This window comes from Alexandromys fortis, unplaced genomic scaffold (assembly GCF_014885135.2).
Source record: "Alexandromys fortis isolate MF-2015 unplaced genomic scaffold, M_Fortis_MF-2015_v1.1 scaffold_61, whole genome shotgun sequence".
Classification (NCBI taxonomy): Eukaryota; Metazoa; Chordata; class Mammalia; order Rodentia; family Cricetidae; genus Alexandromys; species Alexandromys fortis.
Genome location: NW_026067962.1, coordinates 8962011 through 8987462, shown reverse-complemented (window position 1 = coordinate 8987462; position 25452 = coordinate 8962011). Strand labels below are relative to the sequence as shown.

The 25452-nt window shown below is 42.4% G+C and overlaps 1 protein-coding gene across 1 annotated transcript in view; it reads right to left on the bottom strand.

Annotated features, from left to right (window-relative positions):
* Man2a1 (mannosidase alpha class 2A member 1) overlaps positions 1–25452 on the bottom strand; it is a 162562-nt gene that overhangs the window by 22738 nt on the left and 114372 nt on the right. Inside the window, exons 13-17 of the mRNA XM_050153440.1 lie at positions 23769–23934; positions 21969–22187; positions 20800–20922; positions 17947–18061; positions 964–1097 (exon numbers count right to left, since the gene is read on the bottom strand). Of these exons, the coding sequence (XP_050009397.1) occupies positions 964–1097; positions 17947–18061; positions 20800–20922; positions 21969–22187; positions 23769–23934 (757 nt within the window). The remainder of the gene's footprint in view (positions 1–963; positions 1098–17946; positions 18062–20799; positions 20923–21968; positions 22188–23768; positions 23935–25452) is intronic.

Genomic DNA, 25452 nt, shown 5'->3' with positions numbered 1-25452 from the left:
ACACATTCAAAATAATAAAAATTAAAGTAACAATCCAAAGAGTTCTTTCAAGTACTTTTAAAAGAATCAACAATATACAAATGAAATGCAAGGATTAATTTTCTTACTATATTTATAGTTGCTGAATGATGGTTTTGATTAAATATATAGCAGCCCACATTTCTAAAGTGGCACATACTGCTCTATATACCTGCCTGCATAAATGTGCCTTCCCACTAAATATTACAAGATGTCATCTTATATCATGAGGAATAAATAACATATTTATATAAGGTCTTTATGAAGAAAAGGATATCTTTCAAACACTAATTATGTTTCCTTTCCAATAGATTCATATATATATATAGTCTGAGCAAAGTGTTTATAGTCATCAAATACCCATTTTTAATGATTTAGTTTTTAAAAAGTATGTGTAGGTGTGAGAGAGAGAAAGAGATGGTGTGTGTGTGTGTGTGTGTGTGTGTGTGTGTGTGTGTGTGTCATGTGCAGGCAGGCCAAATCCTCTGAGACTGGAATTACAAGTGGTTGTGAGCACCTGACATGGGTGCTGGGAACTGAACCAGGTTTTCTTCTAGTNCTCTCTCTCTCTCTCTCTCTCTCTCTCTCTCTCTCTCTCTCTCTCTCACCCTTAGCTTTCAATTTGAAAACAAATAAACTCACACACACACACACAAAAACCTTTTACAAATAGATACTCTAAAACCATGATATCTCTCAAAGATTTGTTCTAACTTTGGAAATCTGACTTGTAGAATCTAAAAACGTCTGTTAAAATTTGGTTTAATTTAGAAATAGTTTTTTACTTTAGGAATATTTTTCAAATGACTCAAAATTAATCAACTGGACACTTATCTTCTATAAAATTACACACATGAACATATACATCCCTTTATATACCACATAAATACATGAACAAAAATTGCACAAAAATACAACCATCACAGTGATTTTAGAGAGAATTACCTGGTATCCATTCAGGTCGGTAAAAAATCTATTTTGGCTGTTTATTTTTGATGAAATTCTCATTACAATCTCACGGTTATGCACAGTTCGAATGTCCACAATATTCGAAACTTCCACCGACTGCCTTTCTATTCCTAAATTTAAAAGAATGCATACATTAACGAAAACAATTTCTGTCTCCACATTTACTAAATACAGTATAGAGAGCTTCTCTCAAACATACATGTATTTCCTTATTTTCTGATTCCTAACCATTTCTTGTATAGGAAACAGTGTTAAAAATTTAATATTTTTTCTTTCTTGATACCAGTCTGTAAACAACATTTAAGAGTCTATGCAAGTCCATAACAGGATGAGATATAACATACCACATACTTCTCAATGAGCTCCGAGGGGAAGGAAGACATGAAGTGAGAGAGACTGGTTCTCTGCAGGCTAGCCCTCTCACACCTGTACCACTCTCTCCAATGATGACGTCATGACCTTACCCTTGAATAAGGAACCACTGAGTTTATACTGGATTGACAGAGTATTACTGCCCTGTCGCTATCTTGCTGGGAAACAGGAGATCCCATGAGATAATTTATGGCTGGAACCTCTATTAACATAGTAATATTTATGGATTATAATTTGAAGAGAACCTTAGAAATTAAGTCAATTTTAACTGAGCTTCCTTGTCCCTTAGGGTTCCTTGCTATGGCATGATCCATTCTGCCCTGTACCACATAATACAAAAGAGAGATGTGTCGAACTCTGGCTTTTCTAATTCTTCTGGGGAAACCTGAAGTAATTATTAGCATCTATCTGTTGTCCCTCTGCCTTAACTGCATTGTTAGATCCTCAGAAAAGCCTTGGGTCAGTTTCACAGATGAAGAGAGGGGTTGTGAAGAACTTTGACACATTTAGCAGAGATGGGGATACGGACGAGAGCTAGCACAGCGTCTTCTAGAAAAGGGCAAGGAGAGAAGGCAGAGGGGGAGACCCCGTCCTAGCCCTTTTCCACAGCTGATGCCGGTAGGGCTCTGATTACCCTGGACACACACACACTCACATACACGTGCATGTGCACACACACACACACACACACACACACATCTATATGCACATACAGATACATAGCGCCCCCTCTGTGCTGACTGCTAGCAAACCCATCAAGACCACCTTCCACAGTGACAAAGAATTAAGTAGAGAAGGTCCTCCCCCACTTTTCCACAGGAGTCAAAAAGGACCCATTGCTTACAAGAAGTGACCACAAGTCACAGGACGGAGTCTGGGGTGTGTGGTGTTTGTGGAAAATGATATGATGAAGCTAGCTCAGGCACTATAGGTGTCTGTAAAATACACTGGAAGTTACGAGCCATGTTTCAGTTGGGGTTCCAATTGCTGTGCTGAGGCACTATGACCAGAAGCAAGTAGGGAAAGACAGGGTTTGTCAGCTGGCATGTCCCTATTACAGATCATCACGAAGAGAAGAACAAGGATTTGAAGCAAGAACCTGGAGGGAGAAGCTGAAGCAGGCGTCATGGAGGAGAGCTGCTTCCTGCCTCACTCTTCATGGCTTGCTCGGCCTGCTGTCTTCTAGAACCCAGGGCCACAGCAGAGGAGCAGCGATGTCCGCAGTGATCCTGGTCCTCCCACAGCAACCATCAATCAAGGAAATGCACCATAAGCTTACCCACAGGCCAATCTGGTGGGGGGGGGATTCCCTCAGTTGAGGTCCCCTCTTCCCTAGTGACCCCAATGTGTGTGATCCGACATGAAACTAGCCATCACAGACTATAAGTAACAGTATGGTGCTGAGGATGTGGGATAGGCTGGAGTCTCCACCACAGACACTGAAGGAACTCACAGAACTTCTTCCCGACACATGTGGTTCGTCTCCTCAGGCACCCTACCTGGCACCAACCTCAGTCTCTCATGTTTTCAGCTCACAGAACACAGATGTCAGGAACTGGGGGTAAAGGTCGCCTTTTTTTCAATGGCCATAATCAGAACTATGAACCAAACAGTTTAAGAGAAAGAATACCTCCACCATCACTGACACGTTAAATTAATGTGTACGTCTGGGTGTGTGCACATGCGTATGTAGGGCTGCACTTGTGGGCACCTGTGCACATGCATGTACGTATTACAGAGTACAGTAAAATCTTCTCTGAGCTAGGCTATGCATCACTACAGGTGCAAACATTACATTTATTCTATTTACAGAAACCAGAATGTTTTTAATCTAAAATGAAATGCATGCAGACTTCTAATAAGCCTAAGACACCCAAATTAGCACCATCGGGCTTGGGATGTAGCTTAGTGGTAGAGTATGTGCTTAGCATAAGTGTGACCTTGAGTTCAATTCGCAGCACCCCAAACCCTCGTTAGATCCCAACAAGAACGAAAGCGCTCCTGCAGCTTGAAGGTGCACAGGCAGTGACAGGAAGTAAGCTCCCGTCACTGGGAGTGCCTGCGGGACTTTCAGTGGTGTTTTATCTATGCTTCTCTAGAACAGATATTCTCTCAGGGGTCAACAGAATACATGAAATAAAGTCTTAACACGAGAGAATATCATTAATTTCAATTCATGTCTCTGCAGAAAACATTTACAAAGAACATGCTTTAAGGGAAAAATTAATAATTTCAGGTTACCTGTGGCAATGATAAATTATTCCATTGAGAAAGCCATCTTTCCCAAGCCCAGTACTACATTCAGATCCTGCTGTGGTAACACATACTTCAAGCCCCTTAAAAGGAGCCCTATATTCATTCACAAATCAGCACGGTGTTAAATTCTGAACCAGGATGGTGCTTTAAAATAAGATCAAACTTAAAATATCCATTATGAAAAAAAATGAAACCTGTAATTGTAATAAAAGCATTTGAGTACACTGAGTCCTCAAAGAGTATGTGTGAGTAGATGGAAGATGCCCAACCTTCCATTTCCTGTGTCAAGAGTTCCCCGAGCTTCTCCGGAGAAGCTTGCGGGTCTGAGTTCTAGACATAAGGGGCGTGAGATAGTTGATTTTACCAAAGTGGTTCTCTCTGGCTTGGGCAGCCAGAGCTTGCTAGGCTCTCATAGGTTTTCTGTAATCCTGGGAAAGAAAAATGGTTCCAAAGGTTTAAGGTCCCTGTAAAGAGGAAAAGCAAAGACACAATTGGGATGCACAACAAAATAAATGCTAAGACCTTCCCTCTGCGGCAAACGGAATGGAGGATGTTCGCCGTGATCAACGCAAAGCAAGATCAGAGACGGTAAAAGTGGAGCTGCTGTCCAGATTAAAGATAGAGTCCAGCCTCAGGGGTGTGTCTTCTCCCCAAGTCCATTAGCTTTTCATAGACATCCTATTTCACACACCATCCTTACATTCCAGTTCTAACCTCTGGGCACAGCAGAAATGACCGGACAGGGGAGGAAATACAACTGGACGGAGGTGAAGTGAAAGTATCTGGGGACATAGAGCAACAGTGGCTTGCAGCACAGGCAATGCGGGAATGCGGGTCCCTCACAGCGTACAGGCATGCTTATGTCTGCTCACTGAAGGCAGACTCTAAGAGCATGAGGACAGCCATCAGGCACTCACACTCCGTTAACACAGTCTCAGCGTGTGCTTCACAGGGTCTAGCACGATTAATAAAAAAACCAGAGACAGACACTGGGGTTCAACCTGAAGGTCAGAATATCTCTACCTCAGTCCGAAATGGCCATCCTGCCTCCAGGAATCTCAGAACGAGACTGTATGTGAGAGCTGTCTCCTTCCATCTTATATTCCTTTCTAGAGCTGGAATTAAAGGTGTGCACCACTACTGACCGGTTTCTATGGCAAACTAGTGTGGCTACTGGGACTAAAGGTGTGTGTCACCACTGCCTGGATGTAAGGCTGATCCGTGTGGCTGTTTTATTCTCTGAACTTCAGGCAAGCTTTATTTATTAAAATACAAATAAAATAACACTACGATGGGCCATTTATTTAATCCTGACCCTAAGCCTGGGAGCAAGCCACCTGCTGATGGTACCAAGGTTAACACCATCAGGGCCAAACCACTATCATCATGCCTCTAGCAGATCAATGACTGGGAAGTTGAAGTTACTTTGGAAGAGAGGTCTGGGAGAGGAGAAGCCATGCTTGTAGTAACTCTGACTAGAAAGATCTTGAGCCACCAGGTGGGGTGAGCAGGAATGGAGTAAAGTAAAGGAGAAGGGGGTAAGGAAGAAAGAGCAGGGTGGGAAAGGGAGGTAGATGTTGAGCTGATATACAGCAAGAGAGCAATCTAGTGAAATCCAGTTAAGCGACAAAGCCTCTTTACAAAAAAAAAATCCCAAGTCCTATTTTTAAAAGGCTACTTTCGTTAGCAGCCAAGAAAATTATATGTATTTAAAACCCTGGCTATTTCAACTGTGTACAGGTTCAGAGAGATGTATAGTCCTTGGGTTTTGTTGGTTTTGGTGATTTTCATTTGCAAGCTTTTTGTAATGAAGTTTATTTTTAAATGACCGCAGACACTACAGTTCCTACTGACTGGACTATACTTGATCTTCTCCAGAAGGCCCAGAGTGATTCCCCCCACTTCAGAGGTGAGATGAACGCAGCTGTTAGCACAGGAAGCACACATTTGCATGCTCTCTGCCTACCCCTTCTAAGAGTAGAACACAGGAGAACATTCCAGACATCTGTCCATAAGGAAATGACTAGAAAACTACCGTGCTGTGGCAGACAGTGCCCACTGAGAAAGAGAATGAGGGAGTTGTCTATCCAGGCAGGAAGATCCCTGGAGAGAATGCACACTTGTATAGTGTCATAAACCTTAGGCTGAAATTAGATACAAATACAATGCTGTGCATGACTAGAGGCATTGACGTGTCTATGTGCACATGTAAACATACCTGGATTTCTTCTCTTAAGAACACAGAGGGCAGAGATTCCAAAGGGCTTTATATTACATGTGCAGTGTGTTAAAAGCGTGGTGAAAGAGTAAGTATTGCTATGTGTATTTACAAAAATACTTTAAAGCTTTAGGTTAGTGACCTACAAAGCACATTCCTTGAGAGAGCAAAGCCAGAGGCCATGCTTACCATGCAGTGGGTCTGAAGGCGAGGAAACATCCAGAGCTGTAAAGACTGTGCGTGGCAGGAGGGCCTCAGTTCTGAGCAGCCAAAATGATGATGGCCCACAGTGATACCTTCCCCCACCCACATCCTCATTGCCACTACCTACTGCCTGCTACCTATGCCTCTTGCCACGTCTTTGCCAGACCTATGTGGAACAGCCGAACTCAGTCCTAAGAGATCAGTGTTGGCCCCCTCCACATCTCCACACCTGCTCATTAGCTCTGAAATACAGAGCGTATTTATTTCCATGAGACAGGTTCTGCTAAGTCAGAGAGCACGGTGTCATATCCAATCAGATACAGCAATGAGAGGAAAGGACGTAGAAAAAAAGAGCAAGAGGGCCCTGCTCACTTCCCAGCAAGAAGTCAGAAATCTTATTAAGAGGCCATCATTCTATGATTAGGTCAAGAGAGAATGAGGGCATCTGGCCTGTACCCATCTAGAAAAACATAGTCACATATCCTTTCCTATGGATCCTAGCTTCAAATCTGTTTTTTGTTTTATTATTCATTCATTCATTCATCGGGGGGGGGGTGTATGTATTTAATCTGGAGTACATGTGGAAGCCAGGAAACTAGAATTGGGGCAGAGTGATAGTTTACTAAAGGAGGGGTTGCCATTGCTCTTGGTTGCCCCCTCCCCTCATAAGTGGGAAGATCGTATTGCTGAGGACACTACAATCTTCCATTACAGGAGAAAGAGAAATCAGTCTTGAACTGACCAAGAAACTCTCCCTGATGTCTAACTTTTATAGTACTGGAGGTGCTGTATAGGATTCTGGGGGAACAAAAGACATCAGTGGTCCTAGCCAGTGCTGACTCCTGAATGTTACAATGCTGATCTGTGGGCGAGATGTACCCCCTGGTGCACTGGTGTCAAGACTGTCTGTGGGGTGTTCTGATTACCTTTCCGCTGCTGTGACAAAACACTCTGACCAGAAGCAGCTTTGAGGAAAGTGCTTCTCCCATATTACACTTGCAAGTCACGGTCCACCACTGAGGGAAATCAAGGCAGGACCCCAAGGTTGGGACCAGGAGGGAGCACCACTGTTGGCTTGCTCTCTCTGCTTTATCCCTGGCTCATGCTTAGCTAGTTGTACACACACATACACACACACACACACACACACACACACACACACACACACCCCTGCCTGAGGAATGCTAGCACCCACAGTGGGCTTCTGCATCACTAATTCAGACATGCTGGTAATTCATGATGGTATGAATTACCAACATGACCTAGGCAACTCCTTAATTGAGGCTCCTCATTTAAAATAACCTAGGCTGTGCCATGTTGACACTTATGGTAGCCAGAACGCCAACCACACTCTTGGTTAGATTTGAGATCTGCTCCACAGAAGGATACGCATGCCTAATACTATAAACATAGTCAGAAATCACAGTAAGAGGGTCATACGCTCTACCCCTAGGTTGTTTTAGTAAGCAGTAATGCTAAACTGCCTTCTAAATATTTGTGTTTATATCCCTCGATTTGTGCTGTTCTCAACCTTGATCAGAGCAGATTTTTATTGTCGTTGGTTGTGGTCAATGCATAACCACAACCATTCAAAGTACTAATCATAAGTGACTAGGGGTGTTCATCTGTAGATGGGACATCCACATCAACCCGTACCTCCCCGCACCTCCCCAAGGCTCACGAATCTTGCGGCATTCTGCTGGAACTGTCTTCATTGCCTTTCACCCATGTCTGAGCTGAGAGGGACTAAGCCATGACTGCACAACAGAGTCAGGGCAACAAGAGCGGATGTCAAAAGTAAGTGCTTTTGACTTTGAATAGTTCTCTCCGAAATCTTCAGAATATTCCCAATTTAAATTATCAAAGCTATAAAAAAACTACTATGACAGAGATATATGTACTTCCATATGTATTGTTGCACTGGTCACAATAGCTAGGAAATGGACCTGAAAACTTTCTGCACTCTGATAAGTCTCTCTGCCGATGCAGCAATCCAAATCAGACCGAATCAAACTGAATTAGAAAAGGCTTTAAAAGTTTAATGGATAAAAATGCTTCCAGATGATTTTGCAGCCCCCCAGAGAGGAGCACAATGGTGTTCTGGGGGAAGGGGAGCATAGTTTAAATACCCTGTGGGAGTGGGCTTGAGCATCTCTGGGGGAGGGGTCATTATTTGGCAGAATTTCTGAGATGTGGCAAGGCTTGGAGAGAGATAGGGATGTGGGTGAAACTTTCACCAGAACATTCCAGATTCTTTGGGTATAGGGATGCCAGGGGCTGGGGAGAAGCTTCTAGCAGAACAGAAACCAGGCTAGATATTCATCAATGGATGAATGAATAAAGAAAATGTGATACATTCACAGAGTGGAATTTTATTCAGTTATAAAAAAAAGTAAGAAAGAGTTTTTAAAAAAGAAGCAAGACAACTACAGGAAAATATGTGGATCTGTGGATCTGTAAGTCACTGGGTTAAGTAAAATACACCAGAAAGAGAAATTGCACACTTTCTCTCTCATGTGGGTACTAGGTGTAAGTGAGTGACAGCTCAGAGGTCTAGAAGGGACAATGAAAGGGGAAAAAAGACCTTCAGGGGGAGGAAAACAAAGCCAGAGAAGGCACTGGAAGGCAGGCTCCTGGGGAACAGAAGGGGCCATCAGGAAGAAGGGGAGGGAGGGACCAGCAAAAAAGAACAGGAGGAGAGGGCAGAGTGTTCTGGTCCAGAAGGTCTACAGCTCCTTCTCTGGCACAAACCCTGAGCCAGATGTGTCCCAGCAACTGCAGGCACAAGACACAGCCTAGGAGGAATATCCTCCAGGGCAAAACAAGGCCACAGGGGTGGGTGGAGAGGTGGGGGTGAGGGGAAGCAGAGTGCAGAAGGAAGGGGCTAAAAGATACTGTTTACACAGTGCAGAAGGAAGCATCAGATGAGAGGGGAAAGACTGTTTGCTCTGGTTCTGCTGGCAACACTATCTCTACTAGCCAGCTAAGCAATATATAAGCAGAGCGGGATAAACAAAAGGTTGTTCACTCTTGGAGTGAGGCCAGAGTCTTGTTCTGTGTCCACCATGCCCTCGTTTCCAGGGCCCCGTGATGCCCACAGCTGCGCTGAGCAGCAGCAGCAGAGGCGTGGGAAGTGGTACCAACATGAGCAAAGTACTTACGAAAGTGACATAATGAAATCTGTTACTCTGCATGTTAACTTTAAAATAGAGACTCAATAATTTTTTTCCTATTATGTACACACATTCGTAACGTTGTTCTGCTGAACCTTATAGGGAGTTGACAGGGTCACAAACACACATTATTTACTTCAATAGTACACCTGGATGACAGTTCTTACAATGATGAATTAACATGGAAATACTACTTGCAAAAAGCAAATATTTCTGTGACTATATATTTTTTAAAAACTGGACTTATATCAGAGGGCAACAGAACCAACCCGGCCATAGCTCCCAGGTGGGCAATGATTTTCTCCACATTGTCTCTCCTGAGTTATCTAGCACAGTGTGTTGTTTGTTCTCTGAGGCTCTGCTTACTTCCAGGTCTGGAAATGTTTATACTGATTCCAGGAAAAGGAAGACCAGAAAACCACTGATTCCTTCTCTACAAGTAAATATAAATAAATATCACCTGCTTTCATGAATGCAACTTTTAGGAAATTTCACTCCAGCTCTCAAATCCACAAAAACGAAGGTACATCATTTTGTTCTATTGGTAAAATGAGAGATAGATAACTATTATCATGCATTGACTACTTATAAGGATGGTATTAGTCTCCACAGTTTGTGCCTATCTTTTCATAATCCTTGTAACAACAAGAAACAAATCTAAAACAGGAAAATTTGTAAATTTGGTTAAGATGAGATCAATTAGGAATGACTCATCTGAAAAAGGCGTAAAAGATGCCCAGCAAAACCAGAAAAGGCTGTTTTTCAGCAAAGAAAACAATGATTTCATGAACCATCAGGTCTGGGAGGGAACATAACACAGCAAACAGCTCTCATCTTGAAATAAACCAGTACCAGAAGACAATCAACAACAAGATTCAGCACTGCTAGGAGGGCAGGACAGCAGCTCAAAGGCCCAGGCTCCTTGGTGCTTGCCCCAAGCCCCAGACTTGTCCTGGCCAAGGAGAGAAAAGCAGATAACCGAAGCCACCAGGCACTGAAGAACACCCTCAAGCCACTTCAGCTCTCTGACATGCTCCTGTCTCTGGTGCCTTTCAAGGAAGGGTGTAGTTCATCAATCACCCTACACTGATCTGTCTGAAACACTCCTGCCTTGGAGGCACATGTCTGTAATCTACTCTTCCCACCACTTCCACAGTATTTTCCCCATGTTATATGGGAGGAGGGGGAAAGGAAAGGAGGAGAGGAGGAGAGAGGGATGAGGGGGGGAGGAGGTAGTGTGGAACAGAAGCATCTTAACCATTCACACTCACGTGGGTGCTGTGCAAACGTATATTGAAATATTGGTGCCTGACTGGACTTGGATGATTAACAAATACTTTTGTTGAACACAGCTTCCAACCGTTTGCCTTTTACAAGATAGAAGGGATAGCCAATCAGACTGACAGGCAGTAAAACATTAAAATAATTAACTACAAATCCTGTTTGACAGACATTCTGCGACTGACAGTGCCCAATCAGAAGGAGTTTAGAGTGTTAATGATATTTCTATAACCCTGTTTCAATTACCAGCTTCTAATTTGTATAAACACCATTCTTCTGTATTTGGCGCTTACGAAACCAAAAGGTACACTTCACTGAAAGAAACATTTCCATTACAATTTATAAATTCTCAAAATAGGAAAGTATTATTTACATCGTTTTGATAACTCAATCCAGAAAAGCACAACACTTAGAGAGCCTTAGGATGAGTGTTTAAATTTGAAACATACACACACACACATGTGCTCAACAGATATGATTGCAGTCCCAGGAAGTCATGAAAAGTAGACCAACAAACAAGACCCTCCACATGAAAACACAATTTTATGATATATCTGGTGGGAACTCAGAATGCAAATATGAGGGCAAGGAGAAAATGAAGATGTGTAACTCTGACCACCAGAGATGGTTAGAATAGCTTTTTAAAAATGGATGACTGGGCAATGAATATGTTTGCTTTAAATGTCACTGTTTACAATACCAAAATAAAATCCTTTGCAATTACTTAAATGTATTACAAAAACTATAATGTCAATTAGAAAAAAATATATAGGGGACACAGAGTCCTTCAAATTCTTATAGGGACCAAAGAGTTTTCTCTAACCAGCCTCCCTTTATGCTCTTCCTTTTTGTCCATTTAAGTGATGTCTTGCCAAGACCTAGCAGCTCAAAACTCACCCCCTACACCAAACCTTCCACCTCCCTTAACTCCCATTGATCACTCTGTGTCTCATAAATTGTCTAACTTGTTGGGCCTGCTCTATCACTTAAGGGGATATAACACTTACCAATTCACCAATTGGCAAGTATGTGACTTAGTTATTATGTCCTGCAAAGCCCCTACGAGGTGGAATCTGTAACTGTCCCCTTGCAAGATTCCAGCTAGGATATGTACAGAGTCAAAGAGTTTGGAGGAATATGCTTCTCTGTGCTTCACACTCTGGGACCCCGCGTCAGAGTTCAGCACAACACACGTTCGCCAGGGATGTGACTTCCCTATGAAGGAGCTGTGTGCTTCTGGTGCAGCAGCTGCTGTCCAACAGTCCCAAGATACCCCGAGACTGAATTGGTGCAACCAGAATGTACTTATGGGCCCTTAAATAACTTCCCTTGCGTGCCTGTAGGGAATAATCAGGTTCCATACACAATGACTAACTTCAATTTTTTAAAAGTTCCAATTAACAGGGAAAAAAAAGTCCTTAGCAGGCAACTGCACGTTATGATATTCCAAAAATGTTTTAATTACCTAGGTTTGCCTAGCTGTAACTTAATGGTTCTCACCCTTATACTAAATATGGAATATAGCTCTGGGGGAAAACAGGAGATTGATTGCAAAGCCATTTTAACATTCTCACAAATCTTTTTATAGAAAGGAAAACAACTCCAGTGAAGCCCTGGGACCTTGGTTCTTAGGGGTGAACCCTGAGGCCCCCAGACTCAGGCATCCTTAGCAGATGGCTTTGGAACTAAGCAACCAAGCACAGGGGACTTCATGTGCTTCTGAGGTTTCTGAGGACTCTGATGTTATTGGTAACTGTTGTCCCCACGCTCTTTCTATAGATTAAGAAACAGAGTCCCTAAGAACTTAAAGGACAAATCCAAAAGGTTATGTCTATTTCAGAGGTGACAGTAAGGATGTGCACTGAAGACTGGGCTCCCTCCCTCTCCATGTGAACACCACCCACGTTTAAGCAGGTGAAGGTCATCTTGAAGCTCTAAAAGTCAAGCATCGTGTACTAAAGTCACCAAGACTTTACGTAACACATTCAGAATTGCTCCCAGAAAAGCAAGCGCTCTGGCTGCTGCCTCTATCAGTCCCGGCTATTGCTCCCTCTCTGAGCCGCGTGGGTCTGTCCTCCCACACTTCTGATAGCAGTTCATTACATTCTGGCCTCCGGCTACTAGTATGCTTCCTTTTACCAAGATCCATTACACGTATACAGTACTGTTATAATATGTTGGCGAAAACAGGATAAAAATATTGCGGTTCAGATATTGCTCCTAAGGCTGAAACATGGCTCATGCAGACTCACTCACTCATTCACAACCACCTGCCCAGAGAAACACAGCCTTGAGGCAGTGGGGAGGTGGAGGGAAGATAGTTAACAGATTTGGGACCCAAGCCAGTGAAAACATACATGACATGCTGGTAACCCATAGCAACCTAATTCTTCCAAGCAGTGGTTGATGTCAGGAAACTGGGGCACAAAAAAAGGTCTAATAATTACAAGCATGAAGTAAAAATGAAGCTTTAGTTGGCCATGCCGCTTCCTATTTGTTATGTTATTCCTTTTGTAAATATTCGATATCAAATATGATATATGCTCATATCATACACACTTCTCTACTACAGGACCACAGGAGGAAGCTTCAAATGTCAACTTAATGAAAAGAAAAATTAATTCCAAACCCCACCAAGTTTTACTGCCAGAAAGATGTCATTTTCCTACAAAATGGATAATCTTTTAGAAGATGCTTCCAAATGCCTCCAAACGGGTATCACACTGAATTATCTGGGCTATAAAATGGATTTCCTTCTTAATCTGACAAAAAAAGCAAAGAATTTCCCCAGATATCGCTGCAGTTGCTCTGATCTTGATTTTTTAGATTTTTAGATTTTTTTCAGATCTTAGTTTTAGATTTAGAATTTAAGATTGCCTTTGATACTTCCTTCTGGAACCTTTCTGAACGGGACATGAGAGAGATAATAAAAAGACAGACATTTGTTTTTCTTAAAACTTAGTTATTTAGTTGTGTGTGTGTGTGTGTGTGTGTGTGTGCGTGCGTGTGTGTACACAACATGCATGCAGTGCCCGAGGATGTGACATCACTGCAACTGGAGTTAAGAATGGTTCTGAGTCACCATGTGGATGTTGGTTACTGAGCTTGGGTCTTCTGCAAGAACAGCCAGTGTTCTTAACCACTGAGCCATTTCTCCAGCCCTCACACAAGGTCTTTGTGACTAGCTAAGTAATATTAAGAAAGAGAGAGCCTTTCAACTGAACTAATTATTTTCCAGCTCTGGGCAGAATGCAAATAGAGAAACCGCAGTCCAGTACCCAAAGCCGTGACTAACTATAGAAGGCCTCTCAACACAGTTGGTTTTACAATCAATAACAACCAACTGGCCTGTGAAATTTGGGAAGTGTTGTTTGATTTATGTTCTTAACAAAAGTTGCTTTAGAGGAAAAAAGAGCAGAAAGCAAGTAGAGCAGACACTGAAGATTGGGAAGATGTGTGTGATCAGGTCCACACATTTCCGAAAGACTATTTCATTAAATTGAATACTTCACATAGACTATCAATTAGGAGATGAGCTGCAATAGTAACTCACTTTCTATTTATCGATGTTACTAAAAAAAAAAACAATAAAGTGTGTTGTAAAATTAGCAGGTAACAACCTAATACAATGGAATGTACACGAACACACAATACTAATAATCCCACTACTTCCTGTCTCATATATTTGTGCCTGTATGAAGATGCCATAAGGAAAATCATGACTTCATATGCTTACTTAATATCTTAATAAAGGGGCTGGAAAGATGGTTCAGAGGCTAAAAGAATGTTTGGCTCTTGCATAAGACCCAAGTCTTGTTCCCAGCTTGTAACAGCAGGTTCAGGGAATCTGACACCCTCTCTGGCCTCTTGAAACACCAGCATGCACGTGCATGTGTGTGTGCATACACAAGAGTGCACACATACAAAATAAATCTTAAAAATATTCCTAAAAATTAAGAAGAAATTTGATAGCAAAACCAAACAGCTTCCATTCATGAATACTCATCCAGCAAACAATGGGCCACTGGGGAGGGCAGAATCGGCATATACACAGAAATAGCTCAAGAACTTAAGTCTGAGGAGGAATATTTTTGTTATTTTAAGAGCTATTAAACTAAGAGTGAATCTACAAAAATGTAGACATTGCCTGTAGGTGTCTTTCTATATAAGAAACTGACCTTGAGACTCTGCATTTTGACTAGTCATCTAAAATTGTCTACCCAGGAAGCCAAACTGCAGCATGCTGAAGAATGTCTGGGTGATCCCAAACACCTAGAACTACTACAGTTTAAACGTTCAACGACCCCCCTTTTCCAGCACAAGCCTTGTGAGGAAGTGACTTCATCACAACCTCTATGGACCAGCACCCAGGGGATGAGGCCTCAGGCAGTGACGGAAGGTCACTGAGACCAGGAAGAAGAGGGTCGGTCTGAAGTCTCTCCTGGGTGTGGCTCATCTCTTACAGCGGGGAACTTATTGAAAGGAGATCAAATCCAGATGTGAGAGGGAAGGCAGTCTGGAGGAAAAGCCTTCAGATGACTCAGGAGTCTCATCTCCCACCCGACTGCTTCCGTGTTAGAATAAATAAGTAGGAACGCTCACGGCTAGAGGGAACGCAAGATTTATATCACTTCGCGTTTGTAGGCGCTGACTTCAGGCTTAATCCAGACAACTAGAATTAAACCAATCCAGAAAAGCACTCTCAGTGAGCTTCACATTGTACTTCCTCACCGGTCATTTCCGTCACACTTCTGAACCCTCCTGCTTTTAAGCTACAAAAACACAATATTGGCACAAAACTGCACCAATCTCTGTTTTTTATCTACCCATTGAGAAATCCAGAGGCAACAGAGAACCTGCATTTTCAAAAAACTATGTCAATATTGTTTGTGCCCTATTCCGAGTGCTCTCTGTTTCTTAACTGACTGAAGTACCTCCATTCCCTAGAGGCTAGACTTCTGGAGATTTCAAGAACTCGTAAGAAGGTATACTCTTAGGATTTAGAAATATCTTTCTAGTAGTTAGAGTGAAGAGATTATGGGGGAGCCTAGGTCAAAACCCAGGCTTCCACAGCTGCTGACAAGCAAGGCTGCTCAGCCTGGTGATGAGAGACACCTGCCTATTGGTAGTACCTCTAAATTCTAGGCACCTAAACCAGAGCAATGGCGCGAGGAAGAACAACCCAGGAAGCAAACACTAGGAAGGAAATAAAAGGACAAAATGAAGCAGGGAAGTGAGAGAAGCAAGCCATAAACAGACACGGAGCCCTGGCAGAGAGCCAGCAACTGCCGGCCAAACAGTCAGCAAGAGCTGCCACTCTGGAAGCCAGAAGCCACTGGGACCTCAGGCCCTGGCTTCAGCTGCTGAGCTGCCAGTCAGGCTGGACAGGGCTGTGTCCAGGAGTGGGAAGAGGGGAAAGACAGAGGAAAGATGACAGCCACTTAGTTCTGATGAGCAGTGTTTCTTGGCAGAAGGAAGCAGGCAGGTCAGAGTCGATTAATTTCCAAGTAGGCTGCTGGTCTATGACAGCTGGCGAAGCTGCCGCCAGCAGCAGCAGCAGAGAAGGATCTACCTTATGCAGGCCATCCTGACACAGGACTTCAGGGGCCCTGGAGAACCCGAGGAACACTCGGGAGATGTGTGACATAGACGGCAGACTAGCAGGGGTAACTAAGGAATTGGATTTGAATGAGGTTAGGATTTCAGAGGCGCTGTCTCTGTAATTATTCTGAAACATCTTCTATGGAAGAACAAAGGTAAATCAGACATGGGTCTGGGCCAGGCTGCACCCAAGGGGATGTCTTCTGTGGGAAGAAAAGAAGGGACAAAGAGAAACAGAAGGGGTGAATATAACTAAAGTACAGTATATGAAGTACGGAAATGCGATAATGAAACCCTTTACTTTATACGATTAATAGATACTAATAAAATAGAAGTCCCTGGAGGAGGCAATACTGAGGACTGAAGCCAGGATCTTACACACGCAGGGAACCTAGGGAACCATTCCACTTCCGGACCACATCCCCAGTCTGCTTTTCTTACTTTCAGACAATGTCTCACAGATTTGCCCAGGCCTTTGTTCAAATTGGCGATCCCTCCACCCACCCGACTCGGTCTCTCAAGTAACTTGGGTTATAGGCCTGCAAGTAAAACTGAAGCCAGATGAGTGTTTCTATGTGTGATGCCATTTTTCTATTTATAATATGAAACAGCTGGCAATAGTTGAAAATGTGATGTTAGCGTGTTCTAGGGTTAATTACTAGAAATGGTCAAAGAGAAGGCCCACCTCCACGGTTCTGACTTACTGGAGGTTTTGGGAAACTCAACAGAGGGTTATTCTATAACTGCCGGCTTTCCTGACGGTAGAGACGCCTCTCTACGCACCATGGAAGCCACACTTAGGCACAGAGTTCATGTCTACTGTTAGCTTTCACAGCACTAGAGGATGTCCTGGTTCAACCCAGGAACCATGGGCAAGTTAGAAAACACACTGTATTAGTCCCAAAGGTTCTAGGAGAAGAAAAGGCAAAAGTGGTGAAATATGAAGTCACAAAATTAAATAAAAGCAAAACTGAGTTTAGATTATGAAATCAGGAAATTGAGCAAGGGCTACATAGAAATTCTGTGACTCTGACGTCCCTCCCCTTTAAGCGAAAATAATCCACGCTTGTCAGCAGTTCACGGCTAGCGGGTGGCGCTCCTTATTTTCTATCTGTATGCACAGTCAAGGGAGAAATATTCCCCTTTCCCTAACTCCTTCCTGCTTAGGCAAGTCTTCAAGTGTCCCTTCTCTAAGGACCTTTTCTAAGAGAGCTGTTGATCTGGTAAGTAACCTGGAAAGAGGAATTAAATTTGTGATTGGAAAAGCACTCTGTCCTAAAAGCTCTGAATTTCCAACATAACTCGCCAAGGTTAGGGCTCAGGGAGACTAAAACAAGCCATATTCCAAGAAAGGACAGGTCAGTGGCCTAGGACTGGAGCTGAGTAGCTCCTACAATGATTAAATAAAAGGAGGAAAGCTTGTTCCGCATCACTTTCATTAGCAAAGATACTGCATGAAATTAGTTAAAGAAATGTACCAGACAGAAACATGAACCAAAAGCACTAACCGCCTTCTACATTAAAGAGGCAGTCGTGCGGTATGTCCGCGCGCGTGCGCATGAGTATATCATAGTCAGTGGTCTAGCTAGTGATTATGCTACTGTTCTATTTTATAAAACCACGCCTAACTACCGAATTGCTCATGAGGAAGAGGTTGATACAGAAGGATGAATGCTTTATCATTCCCATCATCTGGAGGTAAACATGACATTGGAAGTCAGAGTGCAGACACAAAGGCAATTTAAAAAAGAATTAAATTGCTTCTAAAACAACTTCTAACCCTGTGACAAGATGGAAGGAAAGTAAGTTTCCACCACCACATCTACATGATTGACCGCCGCGCTGTTCCCTTACCCTGTACGTTGTACAGTCGGACTGTATGAGTCACATGTTCAAGGAAGGAGGTCACTTCCGAATAGATCCTTCCGTGTGTCACTCTGACAAGGGGCGGCCGTAGGGAAACATATGGCTGAAGAGGAAAGGACATCTTTAGCAAAAGCACTCGGTTTCTAAACTTTCCCCAAGTGTTTTGAATAGCTTGTGAAATGACAAATCCATATCATTCAATATTCATAACTTGATTGAAAATCTTATAACTTATCAGAATGCAGATGATATAAGCAATGGATATAAGGTAAGATTTTTTTTTTAAAAAACATTATAAAGTCAGGATTTGCAAATGCTTACAATCTGATTGGGCTTAGAAAATCTACACGCATTCTCCTCATCTAAAAAACTAATTAACATTCTTCTATCGTCCATACAGTTGTTTATTGGAAAGGAAATCATCCTAAGTAGTAACATTTCTCAAGCCGGCATTTATGACCAGGTCCCCCTGCCGGCAATAAGATGGGCGGGTGGTGGGACTAAGCAAATAGGACACAAAACTCACAGGCAGTTTAATCGCAGTGAGGCTTACTGAGCTAGGAAGCACTCTGCCCTCTGGCAGGAGAGAGCTGGCTCAACAGAAAGCGTGTGAAAGTCACTGGTTTAGTTTTCATTATTTAGAATCAAGAAGATTAGGGAATAAAGTACAGAATTTATGTGACTTGAGAATAAATTTAAAGCATCTAGTTAAGTATTATTTTCCTAGGCTCAATGGGAGCATGAAACAAGGCTTTCGATGGAGCACTCTTGAGTGGCAAGAGACTCTCAGCACTGTGTGACTTTATTGCAAGCCTACCTCTTTGTCCACAGGACAACACACTAACGCCAATAAAATAGGTACCATCTGCAATAATTTTACCTAATTACCAAACAACTAGGAAATGGGTGGAGGGATGGGAACTGGAGTGGAGTCTGGGCATCTCCTTTCTTCTGAGGTAGTCAACTACCTCCTTCCCTGCTATTCTAACATTTGTACATTGTCCTTTATAATATTTTCTTCACCTTTTTATCTAATATCACAGGCTATTTTAGGATAAAATAATTTAATTACTATTATCCACACATCATTTTCCATAATCATGATGAGAGGCTGAGGCAGGTTGGACATGAGTTTGAGGCCAGCCTAGGTTACGTACATATTAAGACCCATTCTTAATCGAAGTAATAATAATAATAATGAAGAAACTAAATCAAATCAAACAAACAAAGACTCTGAACCAATAACTATCCAATGAAAAAGGCACAAAGTGAGACACATTCCAATAGCTCAGAAGTAAGATTCTCTGCCTCCCCTGGAATAGGTCCTAGAAGTTGTAACTAACCTACACTTTTCACTGGCTTGAACCTAAACAAACAAACAAACTGCCTTGGGGTGGCCTATATAATCCCTAAAAATCTAAACATTTTAGTGGGCAGCTTCTCTAAACTGTAGAAGAAAGAAATAACTTTCTCAGAAGATTAGTCATGGGGCAACAAATCATTGAGAAGAGTCACTCATCTTGGGGTAGGGGAAACATGGAGGCGTGGAGGCAATTGTTACTGGCATTGTTACTGGCAACACTTTTGATAGAGATAATTCTCAGAACTTAGGAAAGAGACAAAAAAAAAAAAACCCATGGGTGGAAACGAACTCTTGTACAGTATTTCCAGAGGCAAGACAATCAATATGATTTTTAAAAAACATTCTAAGAGCCTTGCTTCAGACACTGATCCAAAATGTCTCTGCTCAGCTTCTCAGGGAATAATCAGAACTGCATGCATAGAAGCTACAAAGAGAGCTACAAGGTCACTCTCATGAGGAAGTGGGAAAACGTGGATAAGCGACATTAGGAGAAGCTGAAACACAAGTGCCAGTGTCAGAATTAGGCTTCCAACAAGCATGCCATCCGATTGAGTTAGGAATGAAAACCCAGGTATGTAAAGGCAGTAAGACAATGCTGGAAAGCGGATGTGTGAATATGCTCAAAATAAAAGGTCAAAAACATGCCTGCATGCTGGCGGGGATCTTCACGCTGCAGATTACCATAAACTTCATTGTCTTCCTCACATTAGCTACATTTTCAAAATGTGCCAGACTCTTGACGTATTGCTTTTATTGCCAAGAATAGGAAAAAAAAAATCTGTTTATTAAATCCCAAAAGGACAGAGAGAAGTGATCCAGTGAACAAGATTGTCCCCACAGGGCCAGGCCCTTACTGAGTGCCTCTACATGCACAGTGTAGCCATGCTGTGCAGAACCTCACATCACCTTCCTACGATCCAGGCCTAGGTTAGCATCCTTCATGGAGAGTGCGAGCCAGGAGCCAGGCCTAGGTTAGCTTCCTTCATGGAGAGTGCGAGCCAGGTCTGGGTTAGCTTCCTTCATGGAGAGTGCGAGCCAGGTTAGGTTAGCTTCCTTCATGGAGAGTGGGAGCCAGGTCTAGGTTAGCTTCCTTCATGGAGAGCACTCATTCTTGTGTCTTCCTAACTGAATTGCAGCTCGGACTCATCTAATGTTCCAGTACAAACTGCCAGCCTTTAATAAGAATAAATATAATTCCACAGCCAAGAGTCGATCAATCCCAATGTTAACTAGTGAGACATGCTGATCTTTGCCCTTAGCACTCTCCTGCCTTCTTTTTTGAGTCAGGGTTCCTTGGTGTAAACCTGGCTGTCCTGTAACTCGCTCTGTAGATCAGGTAGACCAGGCTGGCCTCGAGCTCATGGAGATCTGCCTACCTCTGCATCCTGAGTACTGGGATTAGAGGTGGGTGCCTCCGTCCAGCAGTAAGCACTGTTCCAATAAGCATGCATGCCAACCAATTCTGTAGCGACACTCACCTGGCCCTGCCCATCGGGCAAGAAGAGATAGGCACCACTTTTGTCTCTTCTGCTTGTGGTTCCATACCAGAGAAACTGCACCTTCATTTCATGGTGTTTGCCGTCTTCTTTCATTCTCACTTTCTAGGGATTATAAAACAAAACAAAACCACCAGAAACAACAATTCATTACCAAAATGTCATCAGATTGAACTAAGAATGAAAACCAAAATACATAACGGCAGTAAGACAAAACTGAAAATGGGGACTGTGAATATGCTCAGAATAAAAGACAAAATCAACCGAGACAGTTAAAATGTTCAAGAAGGGCTAGAGAGATGGCTCAGTGGTTAAGAGCACTTGCAGAGGACCTGGGTTCGATTCCCAGCACCCAGATGGCAGCTCACTACCATCTGTAACTCCAGTTATTGGGAATCAGATGCCCACATGACCGTCTCAGGCACCAGGCACCTAGGCACCCGAGTACGCACAAGCATGAAAGGAAAACACAAATACACATAAAATGTTTAAATGCTCATGCATTTATAAGACTAAAGCAGAAGGATTATATAAGCTTAAGGTTAGCCTGGGCTTGATAATGAGTTCCAGGCAACTCTGGGCTACAAAGTCTCACCCTGTCTCAGAAAAGAAAAAGAGGGAGTGTGGTGGGACTAAAAGTTACTAAGGTAAGCCTCGAACATTAAAAATACTTGGTTGAGCATCAAAATTTTATAGGTAGCCTCAGATTTTAAACCCTTCAAATAGGAACAAAAAGTTGCAATATATTTTAGCAAGGAACAAGCAGCTTAGACTTAACACTTAGCCAACTTTCTATAGAAGGAGACCTGTTTAACTGTCAATATGCATGAACCAGTTTTTTTATTATTGAAAGCGAACCAAAAATAAGAAAATAACTATTTTATTCAATAGATATTGTATTCTATTAAACCGCTTTCCAAAGTTTAGATAAACACTTTAAACTACTATACTTACCTAATGGATGAGCAGCATCACTGCACACACACCGTGAGCAGCATGCCCACAGAAGGTAGGCAGCAGCTAACCAATCCTATCTCCCACTGTGTCTGCCACAGACCTGGGTTGAGAGGACTTGGCCATCCGCATAGTCATGGACACACACAGTAAATACAATAAGCTCTCTATGGTTACCACAACTATTGAGAACATACCTCCATAAGCCCAGATCGGTCAAACCAGAGCGCAAGGAAGGAGTTCTCTATAGTTATAGCATCCCCCGCACCTATCATGTTCTTCACGAGGAATCTTCCATTTTCTGCTACGCCACCATTGTACAGGAAATAGTCAGCCATGTGTGAACTCAAACTCTGTGATTCTATGATCTTGTACACTTTCATTCCCAGAGGTGGTATATGAGCTAGAAAAGACACCTTTAAAGACAGGAGAGAGGTTACTACAGAGAAAAGTTATATATACAAACATTTATATTTGTAGTAAAAACATGCCATATCATTATTGTATAAATGCTTTAGTAGGTAGGTCAGATTGCCCATACCTCAGTTCATCCAGGAAACTAATCAGCTCAGATTGGAAGGCTTACTGAAGGCATTAACGTTTTCATCCCTCTAAGAAATTATATGACCATCCTTCCAACGTTCCACAGTGTTCTCAACAGACACCCAGAGGCAGACACTCTCCAGAAAGGTAAGGACTTAATGTAAACAATGCTTCCTTTTTAATTATCACAACACCTTTTATGTTATATTCAGTGTGTTAAGAAGGTAGGTATAATTATACAAATATGGTATAATCAGTTCAGCTAGCGGTAGCCATCGCAAGCTGTCCTGGAGCTAGTGGACACTGAGCAAGGCCTGGAGGAGGCACCCTGTGAGCTGGGCCCCTGCCTTTGGCGAGCTGTTTCACTTTCGAGGTAGGCTGTCCGATCTTGCCTGAGCATGGACTCTACTTCCCATTTATTTTACAGGACAATGATTATCTGAGCTGTACCAGCAATAGTGTTTGAAAAGCAGAAGTAACTCCCTCTTCAGTTGCTAGTTTATCATCATATCTCTATAAGGCTTTAGATCACCTCCGGACTCCAAATACTAAATGTTTCTAGTGATACGGGTTCATTTAAAAACTGCTTATCTAAGACACAAACACACACAGAGAGACATACAGATACATACATACACATACACACATGTGCGACAACACAGACACACACACATACACACACAGAGACACCACATACAGACATACATACATATACATATGCAGACAACAGATACCCTCATACATACACACATAGACACATATACACACACACAGACAACACAGAGACACCATATACACACAGACAACACACAGAAACACACACACATACACACATACACAGTGTCTATTGGTTGAATTCCATAATTAAATCTCAAAAATATATTTTATAATCTTAGTTAAAATCTTCTTTCCAGGCCATATTAAGTCACCATTACTATGAAAAATGGCAACTGACCAACATTACTACTAAAATATGGTACCATTTACCTCACTTCTATGTGTACTGAGTTACATACAAAAGTTCCAAAATTTATTAGTTTATTGTTTTGTAATCCAGTTAAAGTATTAATACTTAGAAAGATATACACATCCCACTGTAAAATGGTACCTGCTTAAAAAAAAAACACTAGTATTTTTCCTTTAGTACCATTTAGCCACCCAGTTATATCCTCTGGGGTTAGACTTCCACTCCCACACAACAGCTCGATGGGTATGCCTTGGGTCATTATGCAGGTACAAGCTATGGACCCTATTATGCAGGTACAAGCTATGGACCCTATTATGCAGGTACAAGCTATGGACCCTATTATGCAGGTACAAGCTATGGACCCTATTATGCAGGTACAAGCTATGGACCCTATTATGCAGGTACAAGCTATGGACCCTGAGCACGCTTTTTTCTTTTAGTCCTTTATCTTTTTCAGTGTCTTTTCTGTTCTACGCCCACCGCATACCTCGTAGGCTGTTTGTGAAATGGTTCTCGCGTCATTCCAGACTGCGCTGACTTGAACCTCCACGGGCTTTCCTGCATCAGACAGCACTTGCACTGCAGCAGAGTTCACACAGAGGGACACCACCGAGGCCCGTTCTTGTTCAAACGGATTGTAGACCACGAGATACCTGCAAAGATAGCACTGTCAGTGCTGCATTCGCTAACCACTTCCACTTCTCCAACGCTCTTCCAGAGGCTCCGGTTCCCAGGCACATACACAGGAAGCCGGGCATGACGGCATATGCCTTTAATCCCAGCATTTAGGAGGCAGGCTGGTCTGTGTTTGGGGCCAGCCTGGTCTACAGAGTGAGTTCCAAGAAAGCCAGGGCTACAGAGAGAAACCATCCCGAGAGAATGCCCAGAGTGACTTTCCTCACAGCAAACATCACACACCTTGAAAGAGGAGAACAGCCTAGCAAGTCTTCATATTAATTAATATTAAACACCTTCTATATCACTCAAAGACATAGGAGTATCATTTTAGCTATCTAAAAGAATCAGTGCTCTCATATTTTCGTCTAATATTTTCTTCACTGTGTTGACTAAAAGTAAAAATTTTTTAAATCATAAATTGTCTGCAATTTACACATAATTAACTTCAAATAAAAATCTGACACTCATTTTAGAACTTGTATGATTATACATGCAAATCTCATAATACATGTGTATATTTTATAGAGCGGTCCCTTATTGCTGTGCTCAAGAAATTTGGTTCTGGGATTAAAAAAAAAAGTTTACTTAAAGTAAATCTACTTATAAGAAGGCCCAAAATGTTATGACAAATATAATTAAGAAAAAAAGACTGGAGGGGGTGTGGGGAGGACTCAATCAAGCAAAGGAAAAAGAGAATCATGAGAGTAACTTACATCGGTATCTGCAACAGCACCATTTTTAGCAAGAATAGCAGGAACAAACCACAAACTGCTTTTTCGGTGGGATCTCTGCTATGCTGGCAAAAGCTCACTGTGGTACACCATGTTTAATTTTACAGGGTGCTTTCAGACAGAACTCTTCACAAACTGTTTCTAAGCCCCTCCTCCTTTTTCCTGTGCTCTATTGAGCAACCATTCTCCATTGAAGCACACACGTCTTATTTCCTCACTTCCTGACTTCTCCTGACCCTGCTCCACAGTACAGCAGACTTGATGCACACCACCAGGTAACAGAGCTTGGGAAGTCTAGGGACTTATGGTCTTATGTCACAGCTCATTTACATAAATAAATAAACCAGCATTTCAAAAAGAACAGGAGTTGATGCTGTTCACTGATTCACTAGTGAATATTTTTATGATCTAAAATCTTTAATTTTCCTAGAAAATGTGTTAACAGCAGGAACATCGAACAGTCAAGATAGTAATAACCTCCCTGTTACATATCTAGAACAGTCGCCCCATTAAAACTTCTAGATTAGTCCCCACTTTCCGTTAACACAGAACATCTAGAGTAGTCCCCATGTCCCGTTAACACAGAACATCTAGAATAGTCCCACCTCTATTAACACAGAACATCTAGAGTACTCCCCACCTCCCCCACTAACACAGAACATCTAGAGTAGTCCCACCTCCCCCACTAACAGAGAACATCTAGAGTAGTCCCCACCTCCTGGTAACACAGAACATCTAGAGTAGTCCCCACTTCCCCACTAA